At 42.7% G+C, this 18265-nt stretch overlaps 1 protein-coding gene across 3 annotated transcripts in view; it reads right to left on the reverse strand.

Moving 5' to 3' along the window:
- FUBP3 (far upstream element binding protein 3) overlaps positions 1-15332 on the reverse strand; it is a 31915-nt gene extending 16583 nt beyond the window's left edge. Inside the window, exons 1-8 of one of the 3 annotated variants that reach the window (XM_031057233.1) lie at positions 15230-15332; positions 9111-9161; positions 8603-8633; positions 6988-7037; positions 5400-5471; positions 4623-4680; positions 1913-2075; positions 958-1056 (exon numbers count right to left, since the gene is read on the reverse strand). In XM_031057233.1, coding sequence (XP_030913093.1) covers positions 958-1056; positions 1913-2075; positions 4623-4680; positions 5400-5471; positions 6988-7000 — 405 coding nt within the window. In that variant the 5' untranslated portion in view covers positions 7001-7037; positions 8603-8633; positions 9111-9161; positions 15230-15332. Of the gene's footprint in view, positions 1-957; positions 1057-1912; positions 2076-4622; positions 4681-5399; positions 5472-6987; positions 7038-8602; positions 8637-9110; positions 9162-15229 lie in introns of all 3 variants that reach the window. The other 2 variants (XM_005421286.2, XM_031057234.1) reach the window with 2 other exon arrangements.
- Between the last annotated feature and the right edge of the window lie 2933 nt (positions 15333-18265).

The raw sequence follows: 18265 nt of genomic DNA on the forward strand, positions 1-18265 counted from the left end.
TTCCCTTGAATGGAAGATGTGACAACAGCAAATCTTGCACAGTAGAAGCCACCTGGGAAGTGGCAGCACCAAGAATATGATTTAGTTACAAGTAACCAGACTGTCATTAAACTCCTTTTGCACAGTGATACCTCCACAGTAAGAATTTCAGGGGGGAAAAAATTAACTCTAAAACTTGCAATAAGAGCTTTGAAAAATACTAATAAACACTATGCCTGAGGAATATCAACTATTGCAGCAATTTATGATTAGGGAGATCCTATGAAACAGAATTACTTCTATTGGAGACAGGAATGCTAAGCTAGATTTAAGTACTTAGCAAGTTATGAAAGGCACTTGCTGAGAAGTGGAACAGGCTGTGGCTAAAAACTTTAATGCTCTAATTCAGGCGCTCCCATCATGCTGCCGTCCCCCAGTCTGCAGCTGATGGGGATTTTCTCCAAACCACAGGTACATCCACATCTGCAGAACCCTGGCACAAGGAGACTGAGGCACCAATATTAAGCAAACCCCTTGGTTTCAGGAGTTGTTGTAGGATTGGTTTTTAATTACCTGCGTCGATTGGCTGTCTGAGGTAGTTTTGTGAAAGGTTTGCTGTCTCAAACGTGTGATTCAGTCAGTCACTAAGAACCCATTTGCTTGAGTGACACAGAGCTCTCTTTGATTTTTTGTCACACAGACTGGAAAGCATTTCAAAACTACTTTCTCCAAACCCTCCCCCCCCCATCTCTACTCCTACCCATGTGCAGTATTTATGTGGAGTGACAGCTCCTAAGTTATACTCTAAAACAAACTCTGCTGTTTTAACTTGCTCTACTCAACCTTACAGAACAAACAAAACCAGGAAAGATTATTACATTTACAGTTGGATTTGACTCCATTAGGTGCTCACAAATACACTCAGATTTGAATTTCTCCTCAGTTCTCTTGGGGAACCAGTTTGCTTTTGTTACATACCTGTACTTTAAATGCATCTCCAGTAATACGGAGAGGTTTATCTGCTCCAGTGGGCAAAGGACCATCTTGGATCATAATCATTTTCACACCTGTTCGCTCCTGAAGAAAAAGCACAGAGCAATTTTCTAAGCAGAGCCCCTAAACCAAGGGACTAGATTTTGGTTATTAAACATTATGAAGGTCAAACCAGCACCGTTACAGAGCGCACAAATTCAGGAACAGTCCTAGAGTGTAAAGGACTGCCAGAAACTTCACTGCTCCTGAGGTTCTCAAATAGCTGAAATCCTTGCAAGAACAACCCCCTCCACCTCAACTACTGACTTTCCAGCCCTTTTCAAAATGTGTAGCTGTCTGCATGTAACAGTTATTAAGTGACCAGCCTCCCAACTATATGACAGAGGTCTAATAAGGGCACTCAAAACCCCTCCATTTTTGACCCTAGGTGTTTTTCTATAACCCTGTATTCTTTAAAAACTTGTACCAGATGGAGGAATAAAGAACGTCCAGGAACACAGTTTATACATAACACAACACTTAATTAGAAAGGGGTGGGATGAGAAAAAAAGATGACATATGGCAGCTTTACCACAGACCAGCAACAAAAGAGAAGCAGAGCACTCTACAAGAGCATGGCTGGCATTAAAAATACTGCAGAGCAGAGCAGACATGGCCCTTCCTTGGCTACAGGGATCCCCTCCTGAACAGCACACACCAAGTGTTATCTACAGCACAAGGGTTTCTGTCGCAGTTCTGGCAAAACTCCACTACTTTTGTAGCTGGGGCCACACTGATTTTGTAACAAGAGATTGGATTTGAGCCCAATCTCCGAAGGCAGAAGAGTAGTCCCTGCTGGAGAAGGTTAGAGCTTTCAAGGCCCTCCATTTCAGCCTGTTCCAGTGGATCTAGAGAAGCTGCAGTAGGGAAGAGAGCCCTAAAGGAAATGCATCTTGCGCACCTGCAACTGTTTTATTGTTTCACCTCCTTTGCCGATGACTAGACCCACTTTGGATGCCGGGATCAAAATCTCCTGAATGGTACTGTTGCCATCAACATCGTTGTGAAAACCAGGTCCGTTGCGACAGCGATCTACAATCTGCCCCAGAAGCCGTTTTGCTTGTCTTTGGAAAAGAATCGAGGGAAACAACCATTAGACAACATTGCTCCACGTGACCAAGAGACCAGGAACCATCGGAATGGAGAGGAGAAGTGGAAAGATGGAGGAAACCATAGTCAGCACAATGTTTGCCCTTATTTTTAAATAAACTCTTTGATGTCTGTTTTCCCCTATCATGATTACTATAAGCAGTTTGATTTTTGAAGGGGAAGAGAAAAGGAAGAGCAGCAGCATGCTCTGACCTCTTAGGAAGTTAAGGACAATAGTTGAACTACAGCATTTGGGATGCTTGCTTCAAATGAAGATGCTCTAGGTTTTAACTTTTCTAACACATATACAATAATAAAACTCAAGCTCTGGTCTCCTTCTCAGTCAAGACAAAAAGACACACACTGCTCTGATACTAACACAGCCCATGGATTAACCATTCTCTGATCAGTCACAGGCAACTGCTTTGCTCTTCTCTACCTGCTCTTACCAGCAGCACCAGAACACTGTCCTAACACAGCCTCTGCTCCAAGCAGTAGGTGCTGAAGCTACACCACGAAGCAAGGCAGGGATACTGCAGCAGCCACCAGTGAAAGACTGGGTTCTTCTACTCCTGGTGAGAAGAGACACACAAAGAAGCATTTGGGAGATTAAAGATCCCTTCTCTAAATTCTTTAGCATGTCAGGGTTTCCCTTAATCTTGAAGACTCCTATACCAGCACATCCCATTCCTGCCCTTGTCCCACAACCCTTCTGAAAGCAGAAGAAATTCACTGGTTCCCTGACAGCCTAATGCAGCGTCTTCCTCTCTCCACTTCACGCCAAGCCACATCAGGCACCCTAAAGATGACTGAATTCTCTCTGGAGATTTGAAGAACCAGTACAAACTCATCCCTTCAAGTAGACATTCCCCCAAGGCAGCTCAGGGGGTGCTGCTCTGAAGTTGCACTCAGAGCAGAGCACTGCTTGCCCTTGACTTTCTCACAACAAAAGGGAAAAGGTGGAATTTCTGGAAGCCTGCTTCAAATGTTCTGGAAAAGTCCTGGGACATTTTATTTATCTTCATATTTAGTACAAAGTTTTTTTAGTGACAATATAGAGACCACAACAGTTAATACACAACATATTTCAGATGAGAAGGGGTCCCTTGGAAATCAACCCTATTAGTTTGTCACTGGATATAACTAATGAAAACATTCCTCACAAAACTCTTCTCAAAGAAGTCTGACCCTTAGAAAGGTTTCCTTACTTCATTTTCTTTTTCTACAAGTAGCCTGAAAAAACCAGTTCAACCAACCAATTTGTTAAGAATTTTACCACAAAAGTAAATTAAAATTCACTTAATTCCATGTCCATGTTCTGTTTCACAAATTTAATAGTCTCACTTAAGATTTACTAATATTTTATTTAAAGACAGCATTGGACATGACTACCTTTAACTGCTTATTTCAGAACCACAAAGTTTTAACTACACTTCTCCCTCATTTTCCCACAACTGCATCTCACGAAGCATCCCAGCTTTTTACTATTTTGCTCCTGTTCTTAAATATCCTTTGCTAAAGGGGGAAAACCACCTCAATATCAGCAAGAATACACTGCCTGCCCTATAATATGAGTTTGCCAATTATATTTGTTGGGGCTCACTGCTTGCAGTATTATGGCAGAATAAGGAGATTTAAGTACCCTTAGATCTCTTTAGGAATGGAAGAATGATGAGTGTCTTCTCTTTAGAGAGACAATCTTTGCACCAATGTATTTTCAAACGCAACTCAAAGATTTCCAGATGGATTTTAAAAAACCCACCTACCCAAAGGCTGGGGAGAGAAAGAGCAGCTCCATATGTTAAGTGTGTTCCTGTAAGCCTGAGGATCCTGGATCCAGTTCCAGCAGGAGGTCCTCAACTGGTTTGTGAGAGTCTCAAACTCAGCTCCTGGGAAGGGGGAGGGAGGAAACACTGTCCCTAAAGTTTCTATAGGTCTAAAGATAGAAATCCCTGCTGGCTGGCCACGTGTCTCTACCATGCAAGGAGCAGAATCAAGACTTGGGTTCAGTCCTTTGCTTCTTGTTGGCAGCAATGCAGAGACAAGCACCCAGTGGGCCTCATGCTGCTCTGCAACAACACCAACACCTCCAGGGTATCCTGGAGTGGCACCCACAGGCTTTGGAGGCCTCATGCAGCCCTTCTTCAGCTGGAAGGATGCTCATCTCAATAGGAGTAGGGAAGCGAAGGGGAGAAGAGAAGTGCCCTTCAAGAGCTTAGCTCAGTATCCTGGAAAGCTGCAGTTACTAAACTGCATCCTAGGTGCCCTAAGAGCAACCTCACCCTGAGGAAGGGAATTCCAAGGAAATTTCTGCAGAGGAGTCAAACTGCAAGTGGAAAAAAAGCCTTTGAGGTGCACAGTTTAAAGCATCAGACCAAGAGGTTCTATGCTCCAGAGACCCTCAAGTTTCTCTAGGCCAACATTTGCTGGTGTGGCTAATAACCAAGTAGCACCACTGACAGAGCACAGCATTAGGGAGAAGAGAAAGAAGGAAAAAGGAGAGAAATGAAATCAGAACTCACTCAATGCTCTCTGGTGTCCCAGTGAGTACACAGGGCCTCTCGGGCATCCCACCACTGTCTGCAGAGGAAACAAGGAGAAAACTTGTGGTATATGAAATTAAAAATGTGGCAGCTTTTTCAGTGACCATGAAGCACCAATGGAAGCACCACCCACCTGCACACACAGCATGCTGAAGAATTCAAAGACATCCAGGATCAACATATTTTAAATGATTTACTGGATGACTGCATTCTTTTAAAGCCTTCCCTACCGATTAAAGGGAGGGGTAAAAACTCAGATAACATTGACCAACATTTCCCTGCACAGCACTGCAGCACAGTCTTCCCCAAAGCAAACTGGCACCAAATGATCATATTTGGATGAATGGTCTTATTTTCATGATGCAAAGCAAGCTGTATGGAAAGCTGCTGCCAACCCTGCTGAAGTGTCCTCTGCCAGGAGCTGGAGCTGACCAGACCAGTCAGAGGCAAACCACAGAGCTGAGCAAAGTGAGAAAATTCAGCAGCTCCAGGTCTGAGAACAACATGGATTGTTCATTTGCTCTGCAACCATCTGCTGGTTAAAGGCAGTTCCCTCACTGTTCCACTCCCCAAACCACCTGAGCAACCTGTTTTCTACCCTGCTTGGGAGCTGGGTCCCACAACAGCTCTCCCATGGCTGTCTGTATCCATGTTAATGGTGATAACACACCCTGAGCATGGAAAGTGCCTCATCTAATGGACACAACACCCTTTGACATTAACACCTGCTCACCCACCACACAAAGAGGGGCTTACCTGGAGCAATTTGAATTTTGCAGCCAGACTCTATCTGGATCCGTGAGATCTGTTCTCCTCCCCTGCCGATTACTGAAATGAGTGCAACAAGCATCAGAACAAACTGTTTTTCCTGGAAACTACAGAGCACCTTCCCCCTTTTACTCTGCTGCAGCTTTTTATAAAGGAACAGTTTGACTCCAGGACTGTAGAAGAGCATCCACAGCATGACCAAATTTATCATAGCAGAAAAACATTAAAATACTGCTGGAGGTTATTCTACTTGCTTGGAAAAATAAAACAAAAAAGCCTGTCTTGCACAGGAATGGAAAGAAATAAGCATGAAAGAAATAAGGTACTAGTCTGGGTGATGCTAGGAGAGTAATTTAAGTACATTTTGTTCAGCCTGAACCAATAAGCCAGTTATTTGGAGTACTAAAAAAGGTAAAGACTTGTTTCTTTATAATTCCTATTTTACTGTCATTTTTGAATGGACATGCTATTTGGCTGTCTGCACTCAGCCAGAACCACATCCTGAAATGCTCTATCAACCTCCAGGGAACACAAATATCCCTCTCCCTTAACTCTCAGAGTTAAATTGCTGTTTCACAACAAAACACCCAGTGCACAGACTGTGCCAATCACCATTCCTACCCTTCCCAGACTGCAAAAACAGCAAAGCTGTCAAGTCAACCAGGTACTCCTGGCTCAGGATGCTCCCAAGGAAGCATCTCAGCTGTGGGGCTGCATCCTCCCTGAACCAGAGTGAGACACAGATGATGCCTGCAAGCTCCCCTCTCCCAGGGCCAACATGCTCCATGTGTAGCACCAGGAGTGGCAAATGAAGAGGTCTGGCAGGAGAGGAGGGAGCTTTTCCTCTGCAGGAATTTGAGTTCCAGTCTTACAGTGGTTTAGAGTCGGGACAAAACTTGGCGCTCTATGGGGTAATTAGCAGGGCCTGTTATTTTCCTCTTTACTCTCCATATATCAAATTGGAAGGGATACACAGAGAGCCAGCAGTGGAAGAGTCTATGCAATCACTGCAGTAACACATCAGCAGGAGGTGCCATTGAAAGCCAGAGTAATGATCATTAAGAGGAAGAGAGAAATTAGGATCAAGCTTGAAAGAAAACAGCATCAGGAATGCAAATCTAGGAAAAACTCTGGTCTGGTTGTTTCCCTGCAGCAAATGTGCGAGGAATTTAAAATTCTGTTTAACTTGCCTTTGGTCAACTCATACTTTAACAATTAAATGTTGTTTTTCTTCCTCAACTCTCAAAGTTTTGCATACTCAAAGTAAAATGTTGCAATGAAGGGAAATAAAGTCCCTTTTGACTTGTTTATGTACTGTGCTAACAGGAATTTAAATGAGAAAATCACTAAAATGCCCAGTAACTTGTACCAAACATTCCTGTTCCTATTACTGGACACCAAGCTTTTCAGTGAAGTTTGCATCTGGATTTTAAACACAGATTCTCTGTTCCCCATGAAGACAGCATTAAACAAGGCTTATCCAAGGCTAATAAACACAAAAACTTGTTGTCAGAATCAACAGCATTGCTGCACAGGAAACACATCAAGAAGCAACAAAAGCATCCAAGGTACTTACTAAATCCAACCATTTTATCAGGCACTTTGAACTCTTCTGTTATTACAGCCCTAAAAAAAAAAAAAAGGAAGAAAACCCCAAAGTCATTACAAAGAACAATTTGGAGGAAACTACAACCCTGCCTTGGAGCCTGGGCACAGCACAGGGGCTCTGCACACACAAGTAAAAGCACATCACTATCACAATTATTTGTTTTGTAAGGGACCTCTGATGGTCACACAGTTCTTCCTATGCTGGATCCATGTCCAGTCTGTCTCTGGTATCTTTAATAGAGCTGATGGAAGAAACTCTTTCTGTCATTATTGCTCCAGAAAGATTTAACAAAAAAAGCACAAAGTTTCCTCATCACTGAGCCTGGACCTTCCAAGCAGCAGGGTCTGCCCAGTGCTTCTGGGTATTCTCCTCCCAAGAGACACCAACCACAGCCAGTCCTGACATAAATCCCCCTTCTGATATTCACAGGTTTGGTGGTTTGGGACTCTTTTTCACCTCCTTGTCCTTATCATTCTTTTCCTTGGAATTAATAAAGATTGTCTTCAATCATCCTCTGAATTCTTATTATCTCTAGACTTCCACACCTATTGCTCTTGGGACATTTTCAATGTGCTTCAAAACAAATCACTCAAAGCAGTTTCCTAAGACCTGACCATAGTCAAGAAGAAAGGAATTAACTTGGATTATTCTTTTGTTTAGCTGTTTCTGTCTTGCAGGAAATACAACACCATGAACATGGAATTTGCTAACATGCATTATATACAATTTGCTCAGCAATTTCAAAAGCAATAAAACACCTGCATAGTAAGTTCAATGCAGGTTTTGTAGGGAGGTATATTAAAATATTCCATTTTTTTGCTTTAGATCAGTTAAGAAAGGTATAAAATACACACTAGACTTGATTAGCTAAGTTGCAGATAAGTACTAACACTGCCTACCCCTTTCTAGGATGCTCTAGTAGGACATTAGCTTTAACTTAACCATTAAAAATTTAAGGTTCTACAGCCTTCATGCACATTGTTTGTCCCTTCTGCTGAGGCCCCAAACAGCTGGTTAGGATGGAAATGCACTACTATTCACCTTCAGGCTAATCCAGCTTTAGAAATGTTCTTCCCTTCAAAACAACACAGAAAACTCCTCAAGAGCAGGATTTGAGAAAAACTAAGAATTTTACATTTTTATTGGATGCTGAGACATGCTGGATGACAATTCATACTTGCTTCAGTCTTCCCAAACCATCTTTGACAAAGGAGTCATCCCAGGTCATATTACACCAACAAAACTAAATAATAACAACAGTAACACGTGTCTGTTTGATACTTCCACCTTTCACCAAAATGCCAGATCTTTTCTCACTTTTTCTGCCTTGCCCCTGCTAGGGCAGGGGAAGGGAAAGGAGAGAGAATTTCTTTTTTTCACTCCTGCAGATTTGCAGAGACCAAATCCAAGTTTCACATCAACTCCTCTTTTTTCATCAGAACAAACAAGCCAGGCTGTAGAAAACCCAAGCTGACAGTTTTTCCACATTCTCAACCTCTGACTTTCTAACACTACTACAGATGGTGGATCAATAAACAATTAGAATTGATCAATAAATAATAAAACATAACCCACTGCTTACCTTTGATGTACCAGGGCCCCTAACTGGTTACCTACTGTGGCAGAGAGAGAAAAAAGGGAAAAAAATCAAAGCATTAGCACGGATAAACTAACTTCATCCCTACAGAAAAAGAGTTCTTACCGTTTCATCAAAAAAGAAAGAAAAGCAAAACAGTAATTTAGGTTCAGTGGCTGAAATGAATGCGTTATGTGCTACAAAACAGGAGGGGATTTCTTGATCAACACACACCACAGCCCAGTGTCCAGCTGAACACAGGATAGGGAATTGATCCGTGTCTCCCCATGCTGAGAGTCATGGGAGAAAATCCTGCCTGCCCAAATCCAAATCCCTGCAACTAACCTCCCCCCTTCCCAAATTAAACCCAAAGTAGTAAAAAAAGGGAAAAGGGGGGGAGGGAGGAAGAGGGAGAGAAATCTGAAGGAGACCAGTGTGCATTAACAAACAAGAATAAAAGCCAAGCAGCCTCAGAGATTCCCTCAGTCCAAGCATTGACAGGGCTGGCACATACTTCTCTCAGTGTCTCTGATCTGTGCTCCATGGAGCCCACTTACACGGAGACCTGTTAAAGGAATAGGGCTGTTAAGTAACCTCGTGGCACTCAAACACTGCTTCAACCCAACAAAACACATGTTCTTGAACACATTCCAGGCATTTCTGCCATGCTAGCTGGTGGTCCATCTATGATTAGCAATTATCTCCCTACTGACAACGCTGAGACAGACTGCTCCCCCCAGCCCCAACAGATTAGATCTTTCTTCCAAATGTTAATGGGGAAAATATCATTAGACCAACTCATGCAAAGTAGGAACACGAGCCCTGCTGGGCTTCCTACTGGACTTTGCCTGCAGCAAACCAGCTAAAAACCAGACCATTTGGTGCTAACAACCAGTTGAAAGATTATATTGCATGCCTGGAGGGCACAGAACAAAACAAATGAAACTGGCCAACATGTGAGCTGTGAGAATAAAGATGCTGTTTCAAACTACCTTGCAGCAAGCTGCACATTCTTTGACCTGAAATAAATTGGCAATCAGCTGGCAGGGATAGAAAGTGGATGCATCCCACACTGTCTAAATCTGGTAGAAAAATGCATCAAGTTTGTGGCCAAACACTTTACTCAAAGAAAACAGACAAAGAGAGTCAATAATAGTGTATTTCTGCTGCGTGTCAATACCTCCGTGATAGTTCAGGACCAAAATATTGACAATTTCTATTTTATTACACTCTCCAGCTCAGCGATAAGACAACTGCTGTGTTAATTGACTCATTTAGTCTGTCTTTGCATATTCTCACCCTGAATATGAGAAGCTCTAATTTGATAATTGTGAATATTGCAGTTGAAAAAGGTGGGTGATGTAATGAGGAATATTTGCTCTGGCTGATAAGCTTCTACCACAGAGCTGAGCAAATACAACCAAACTCAGAATATTTCAACTCCATGCAGTAGGTCTGGTGGTATTGGTGAGAGTGGGGTTGCCACAGCCAAGGCCACTCATTATCAAGATGCCAGAAAGAGTGGTTTTAACTCTGCAAAGGCTGTATTTAAATCTCCACTTCTCATTTCAATTCACCAGAATTGCTCTCTTAGCAATCTGTTCCGCTGCAGCCGCTGCCCACAAATTATGAGACAGATACACATCCTATAATCAACTCCCCAAGTTCATGCAAGGAAGGGAAGAGCCTTCATTTTGTAACACAATCCTACACTTGAAAAAGCCAACTTCTGATGGGAAACCTGTACCAGCACAGGAAGTTAAATCAGTCAGGGAATTAATGCTTTAGATGCAGGTAGCAATGGCTCTCCAACCCATTCTGAGTTGCAGAATCCAAAGTAAGCCATTCACCCCCACAGGGAGGTATCAGCCTTAATGCATGTTTATTGTACAAATTAGCATGGAAAAATTATGCCACAGTAAATTATGTGAGAGACCATTGCTTCCACAGTTCACAGATAACTTCTCAAAAAACTGAGACTGAAGGCAAATGGAGAGAAATTGAAATTATTTACTTCAAGTTGTTTATGATTTATCTCTGTTTTAAGGGGAAAAAATGAGGTGGCTCCCAGTTCCAACAATCTAAAGGTCCATTCCTTCTCCACCATGTCCATTTTTCTCTGAAAAACAGGGACTAACATAGAGGCAGGGCTGGGGCAGCCACAATACTGAAAGCTGATACACCATTTCACCGTCTCCCTTCACACCGAGGAGGGGGCTGAAGTCTGACAAACCACATACATATTTGCCCCTTTTACATCTATTCAGTACAATTTAACTGTAACTGCAGTCATTTTATTGCAAATAAGGAAAAATACTGAATAAAATCAGCACAATTTCCTATTAATGGCACCTGCTGGTTGATAACTCTTCAATCTGCTTTACGCTTCACCTTAACTGAATTCTACCTAACAGACACTCAAAACAAATGTGGATTTTTCTTCCACCCCATAAAACAGAGCAGTGCCTCCCACTAAATTAATGTGCATGATGGGAATATACAATCTCTTCAGGAATATCTTCATGGCTAGAATAAAATCAGAGCAACACATCTCCTTGAGAGCAGTGGAACAGGGCTGCTTTTCATACTTTAGAGCCAAAATGGGATCATCATAAATTTTAGAAAGCTACAAAAATTGTTATGCTAATTCTCCATCATTAAATATTGATGGGTTTTTCTTGAATTAAATAGTCAAACCATAATAATTTTTGTGTGTGACTTCACTGCAAATCTTTGGAGGTTTTCCCCCCTCCCTTTAACAACCTCATTTTAAAAAGTGGCCATTTGTAAAGTTACAATTTTGAAGAACAGTGGCATTTTGTGTACTAAATGAAAATTTTTGCCAAGAGATCTGGACTTTTGCCTTGGTCCTACTGCTGCTGCAGATGTGTCAGAGCATCAGTACTGACTTTCATCAGCAGTAAGGGAGAGAATTCCCTTCTGCCCATCACTATTTTCACTGAAAACACATTGGAGGGAAAGAATAAAGTACTCTGTACAGCAGATCATGTTGTGTTTGAGCCCTTGGTTCTACTACAATCAAATTTTCTTACACCAGAACAGGTCATCTTCAGATCTGGATATACCACAGGAGCTTTGGGAGGAGAGAGGAGTGGAGAGAGGGGGGTTTGAGGCTTCTCCAAGGTCTCTCACCTTTGTTTTCCCAGATTCAAAGGGTGCCCCAGCCTTCAGCTGTAATGCTGCTGCTTAATCCTCTGGATCTCACAGGACACTCCTTTAAAGCAGCCCAAACAAAGGGTAATGCTCTGTCCATCAGTCTCTTTGCAGCAGACTAGATCCCTGCTTCCTTTGAACAAAAGGAGGCTGCTTCTTTAAAGGTTATTTAGCATTAAACAAACTTATTAATCTCTGCTGATAATTAGGGGGACCTTTTAATTAGAATAGAGGCCAGGGGCAGCAGTTGGCCCTTAACAGGTGGGCTGGGGTCTGTTCCAGCAGCAGCCACAGGCAAGATGCCACCAGGTCTGTCTGCAGCTCAGACTCACCTGTGCCCAGTGCTCCCCTTCACTGAGAAACATGAACCCCTGCAAGTGGCCACAGAAATGCCAGCTGTGACTTCCCAGGAGCAGCACAAATAAACCTGATCTCTTCCCTGCACTACAGCTGCTTGCAGGATTACTTTCAAGTTGTTTCCAGAAAGGGGAAAAAAAAGAAGCCAGGGAAAAGAGAAATAATCAGTCTCAAGGTCCATCTAACACCAATGAGCCAGGTTTCCAGGGCTGATCCTGCTGCCCCTTAGTTCAGATGAGGGTTATGTTAAGGGAAGTGCAAAAAGCACTCACACATCCTGGTTTCTGACACTATAATAAATCTGTTTTTCCTGGAAATGCTTGAAAAGCAGCTGAATTTGTTTTGATCAACACACTGACACCTGTCTCAAGACCACTTCCTCAGCTGGCATCAGGCAGCCATAGCAGCAGCTGTTTACAAAAACAGATGGGAAGAATTAGATTGTCCTGAAAGACAGACAGTTCTCCTGTCACCTTAAACACTTCCTCTGCAGACAATTTTTTCAGCAGTATTAGGAACAGAGATAATTTCCCAAGAGCTGCATGGGGATAAGGAAGCAGTGAGATCTGCACCCAGCTGTGAGCATGCAGTACACAGGGAAATTTCCCACCAGATTTGTTTCTAACCCATCCAGAGCAGTAGAATGTATCCAAATCCACTATAAAATGCACTATAACATTTCTAGAGCATGTGTAACAACATAATCACTTCTTGACAACAGTATCTCCAAACTGTGCTTCACAGACAAGCAGAAAATGGAGAGAAGTGTGGGCATGAAATTCCAACACCCCTTGTTTGCAGCTAACAGAGAACTAAAAAATCATCCAAATAGGAAATGGTTTCCTAATTTAAGTGTCCTATTAAGAGCAACTTCCATCTTCCAGATGTTTAAAGCTAAAGCTGCATTACAGACATTTAATTACACAGCAGCAAGAGCAGGCAGCCCAAGACTAAGATATGGATCACACCACAAAGAGATACAGAGCAAGAAGCACCCAGAGCTTCAGGAGTTGCTTTGCCAGGCTGCAGGCAAAGAACAGCACAGGAGAATCCCACATGTAGGGGGAACTCATCACACAGCTGCATCTCAGCACAGGACTTACCAATACCATTAGAAATAAAACCCAACATGACCCAAGCTGAAAGAAGTGCTACAACCCTTATCCCTACCCTGAAAATTCCTGCTTCTTTGTCAAATTCCAGCCCTTTAAAACATGACTTCTGTCATTTCTCATCTTCTCACAGACCAGATTTTTGGGAGGGGAGTTGGACAAAGCTATATACAGATGTGTATGAACAACCCAAGGGCAGACACAGCATTTAAAAACAATTACAAACAAGGTGCAGTCTGAGGACAGGGTGAGCAGAATAACTGCTGATGCAGGAGTCAGGAATGGCCACTCTGGGAGGCTCTCCCAGGAACAACACCCACCCCATGGAGTTATCTAATGAGCACAAGAAACCAGCAGCAATGCACTTTTCTAGCCCAGACTGCTACTGTGTTGACAGGCTCTGTGTCAACACAAACAAGGCTCACCAAGTTCTAGGGCTCATCAGTACAAGTTTAAGTACAAAGTCCAACCTGTCACTGAAACACTACAACCAACTCACGTGTTACGAGTTCCTAAAACCCATTTTGTCAGGAGGTCAGATCTCCAGTCTGATGAATCAATGAAAAACACAGGCAGGGTAAATGTTGTGAATGACAGGTTCCCAGAAGGCTATTTTTACTCCTTTTCACACACAGCCACATCCCTAAGCTCAGAGCTGTTCAGCATTCCCCAACACTGCCCAGCACCTTCCCCTGCAGAACCAGCACACACCAGACCTCTGGCTTCTCAACAAAGATACAAAATATGGGGGTCCACCTAGATAAATCCATTCTCTCCTGAACCCCCAAACCAAAGGAGCAGCAGCAACCTGTTGCTCAAATGGAGCCAAGAGCAGAGAACAGAAGTGGGTGGTGGCATGTGTTCAGAAAACAGTAATGGTAGCAAGCCAGAGGCTCCACATGAAAGAAACTTCTCCCCAGGCAGCAGCCTGTTTTTTCAGACTGAGGAGCAGACATGCAGCTATTTTCAGCCTTTGTATCAGACAGAAAAAAATTCTTTTCAAAATGAAGTGCTAGGCAGCAGCTTGGCTTATCTCCTCAGTACTCCTGAACATGTTCATGGGGGAGAGAATCACCCTGCAGGGCTATGAGTGTCAGGAAAAACACCAGAGGAAATAGCAAAAAGGAAGACATAGCCATGATTTTTATTTCTTCACGAGAAAAGGTGAGCTCTTTGCATCTGTACAGCAGCAGATAATACAGTTTAAACACTTGTAACAATACATATCATTAGATTTATAAAACCTAAAAAACTCTTGTCCTAATATTTTTTGTTAGAACTCTTGTTCTAATAAAGGTAAGAAACTAGTGGCTTATTTTAAAATTGTAACAATTCATACAATATTAACTTATGACAGTTACCAATTATGCTCCATGCAATAAACTATCCTTTGGCTATGGCCAATTTCGAATTCTTCAGATTTCAGAATTCTCAAATAATAATGGAGAAAGCAAAGCTAAATATTGGAAGTTTCCTTCCAACTTGCATCATCTTACATAAATACTTTTTCTTCTTAAAATTCAAGTAAAAAGCAACCAGAACTTGACAGGAACTCAGCTCCTGGGCTGTGATTATTGTCACAGGTGGAAAGGAGCATGTGTAATACTGTCCCTACACTTTACCTGCTCTCAGAAAAGAAGGGCCATCATGGAAGAACATGTGCTGTGTACACCTGGTGCTCTATATGTGGGCTCCAGAACAGGCCCAATGAAAAAATTCTCCTCCCTCCCACAACTACAGACCAAGACTTAAATGACACAGTTTGTTTGCTGATTCCCAAAGGTCATGAACTAACAAAGAATTGCTTCACATTAATACTAGTGCCTAAGAACACTGTGCAATCTAGGTAGGAGAAAACAGCACAGGGCATCTTGTTTAAAATTTCTGCACACAGAAAGCTGCATTTTCCATCCTTAAAACACAACTGCCTCCATAGATGAATGTCAGGAGCTGCATCCACCACAAGACTGAGTGATCACAGGCAACTTACCTCCATCATCCAGGGGCCGTTTCTGCACTCCATAACCGTAGACTGATGGATCCACAAGTGTTGTAGAATTATTCAAGTGAGGAATATCTCCAATTTTAGCAGCAATCTATAAAAAGGAGATAAAAGTATTATCAGCCACCACCACAACTAAACACTGTTTCTCCCAATAGAGCTTTGACCCCAGGCCAATCTTCTCTCAGGTAGTTACTAGATAGGTGGATTTGTACAAGGTGCTTCATTTGTAAAGCAAACAATTTTCTGCTTGCTTTTAATATTTGCTTAATTAAGATCGTATTCACCCAGTTTCTCTTCCTGATCGTAAGTAGCCCTGGAACATTACATTCAGGATTATTTGCTCAAAGGATAGCTGACAAGCTAAATCTTGCTAGGAGGAGGGTTCAAACTAACCTACCAGTTTTGTCCTGGAGAAGCTGTGTGGGAGGACATGTGCTTCCTCCTGCATCCATGCAGATCCAGGCACACAGAAATGCACACACACCCGTGGGGGAGCAGAGGGAGAGAGTGCAAACACACAGCACAAGGACAGGTTTGGGAACTCCCTGTCAAAGAGACTGCATCACTCTTGTTTGCTATGTGAGGAGTAAGCCAGTGGGCAAACTATCAGTCCAGAACTAGTTTCCATTTCCTGCAGTGGTCAGTACAGCACAAACACAACCAATGCTGCCTGTGCCTCTGCCTCCAAGCCTTGCAGAGGGGAAAATGCCATTCCCTGCTGAGCCAGGATACCAGGAGTTTATTCAGAGGAAAGAGGAGAGGCAGGCATCACAGTAAGGGTAAGCAAATAAACTGAGACACACACCTAAACATCACTTAATGCAAGTGAAAAGTTAAGCTCATCTCCAGTGACATCTGGAGACAGCTGTAGAGGTGGGTGCTGACCACACAAGCTCTTCCAGCTGCTCTCTGAGCTAACTGATGGAAACCCACCCCAGGAACAGCCAGGTGCATTCCCTGGGTGCTGCACCCATTACACTCTCCCAGGACAGGCAAACTGCAGTGTCACAGCTCCCCTTCCTACATAAAGAATTTTGCTGTAATAAGCAAGCACAGAACAAAGATCATGTACACTGTATGCTACAGCACTTGCTGCCTTTTCCAGCAAAAATAAAATCATTTAATCAAATCTTCACCAAGAGACTGATCTCACTCCATTATAACTGGATTTCCCCAGGGAATAAGGAACAGGAGCAGATGAAAGAGCATTTTACACAGACATGTTTTAAATGACCAATAGATCTAAAGATTTCTAAAATTTGCATTTCACTGCAACAGAAAGACATCTACAGCAGCTCTGGTTGTTGACACTATCTTCTGCTGCAGTGGAACAAACAACGGCCCAAGATGCAGAACCACAGGGTACTGGAAAAAAGCTATTTGAAATAATCTTGGAAGACTGAGGGCTTGATTGCTTTTAGAAAGAGAACAGGAAACATTCTGTTCAATGCCTTCCATGAAAGGGGCCCCAGGTTTGGACCATTTTCTCCTTATAGTCCATTCTGTCTTGTCTCCTTTTGCGAAGTCAGAAACTTCGCTGTGTCAGAAATGTCAGAGCTAGAGAATAAAATCTTCCACTGGTACCAGCTGCAATCCTGTAGTGCAGCTTTCATGACAAGCATTTTGTACACCAACATCTCCAGTAAGTCCCCAGACAGCTGGCTATGAAAGCACTAACACACCTTGTCCTCTCCAGGAGGGAGGGCCAGGTGATGCTTTACTCTTCTGTTAAATGTTGTAATCCATGGATTCAGCCCTTTGCCCTTTCCCCTCATATTTGGGATGAAGAGAATTTTAATGAAAGACAAAGAGCAATGTTTTCTGACTATTTCAATGCTGAAATATAAATTTTAATATGTATTTTACAGCAATCTACTAACAGCTTTCATACAGTAACTTACAACATAGACCAAAAGGAACAGTGTCAGGTATAACACACCCTGACATATTTTGGGACATTTGATTTCAACATCCTTTTCAAGAACTCTCTTTCTGTCAGTGGTTATTTACCATGAATTACAAGTTATGGATGATCCTTTAGAGGTGAAATCACCCAGCACACACTCCAGGAAAAGAAAAAGCCAGTCTGTGGACAGCAGAAGCTGGCTTAGGGAAGGAAGGCAGCCTGAAGCACAAAGGTGTTCAGGACCAGCCTGCTGGCACCGAGGCTGTGTCCTCCCACCTCAGGGGAGCTTTGTGAACCCCTGCTCACAGTGAGCACACAATGATCACCCTGGCACAGAACCCTCCAAGTAAAGGGCAAAGCAAGAGTGTTAAAGCAATTTTTACATTATCAACTCTTAGGATATTTTTCTTTCCCCCCCTCTCCCTTTATTTAAACTTGTACCCTTATCTCTAAAGCCTCCCAGCTGCCACTGGATTACAGGCAGACAACGGTGCCACCTCACCACAGCAGGAAAATGCACCCTGCAAAATGAAGAGCTGAGCTTCCAAAGTACATGCAGCAGCTAAAATACATTTTAACATCTCAGGCTCAACTTAAAATGGGAAGCTCAGATTTTATGACAAGTTCAGCGGGGAAGTAAGCACAAAAATTGGGACATGGCAAAAGCAAGCAGAGCCAGCCCTTATCTGCCTCAATGACCTTGAGTAATGTACTGCTGTTAGCCACTGCTTTTGTCCTGCTCCATGTCAGCCTTAGGTTTTTTTCCTTCTTTTTTCTTCCCCTTAAACCCAATGCATCCATTTTATCAAGCTCTGAAATACACTGGGGGGAAAGGACCACTGTTTCTACACCTAAATTCCCCAAAATAAAGCTCTCCAACAAAGACTTTAAAGGACAACACAAGCCCCAGCTGCAAATTGCGCTGATAAATCCAAGAAAAACAAATTAATCCATGAAGTTGTGTGAGAGATACAAGTTTTCCTATACCTGGCACTTCTGTTCTCCTATACATTTAACAGCCAGAAAAATGACAATAGAAAACACAGAGTAATACAAAACCACTTCTAAACACAGAGCTTCTTTGCTAGGCACACTCAAACACCAATAGCTGCAGA

Source organism: Geospiza fortis, unplaced genomic scaffold (genome assembly GCF_000277835.1).
Source record: "Geospiza fortis unplaced genomic scaffold, GeoFor_1.0 scaffold27, whole genome shotgun sequence".
Lineage (NCBI taxonomy): Eukaryota > Metazoa > Chordata > Aves > Passeriformes > Thraupidae > Geospiza > Geospiza fortis.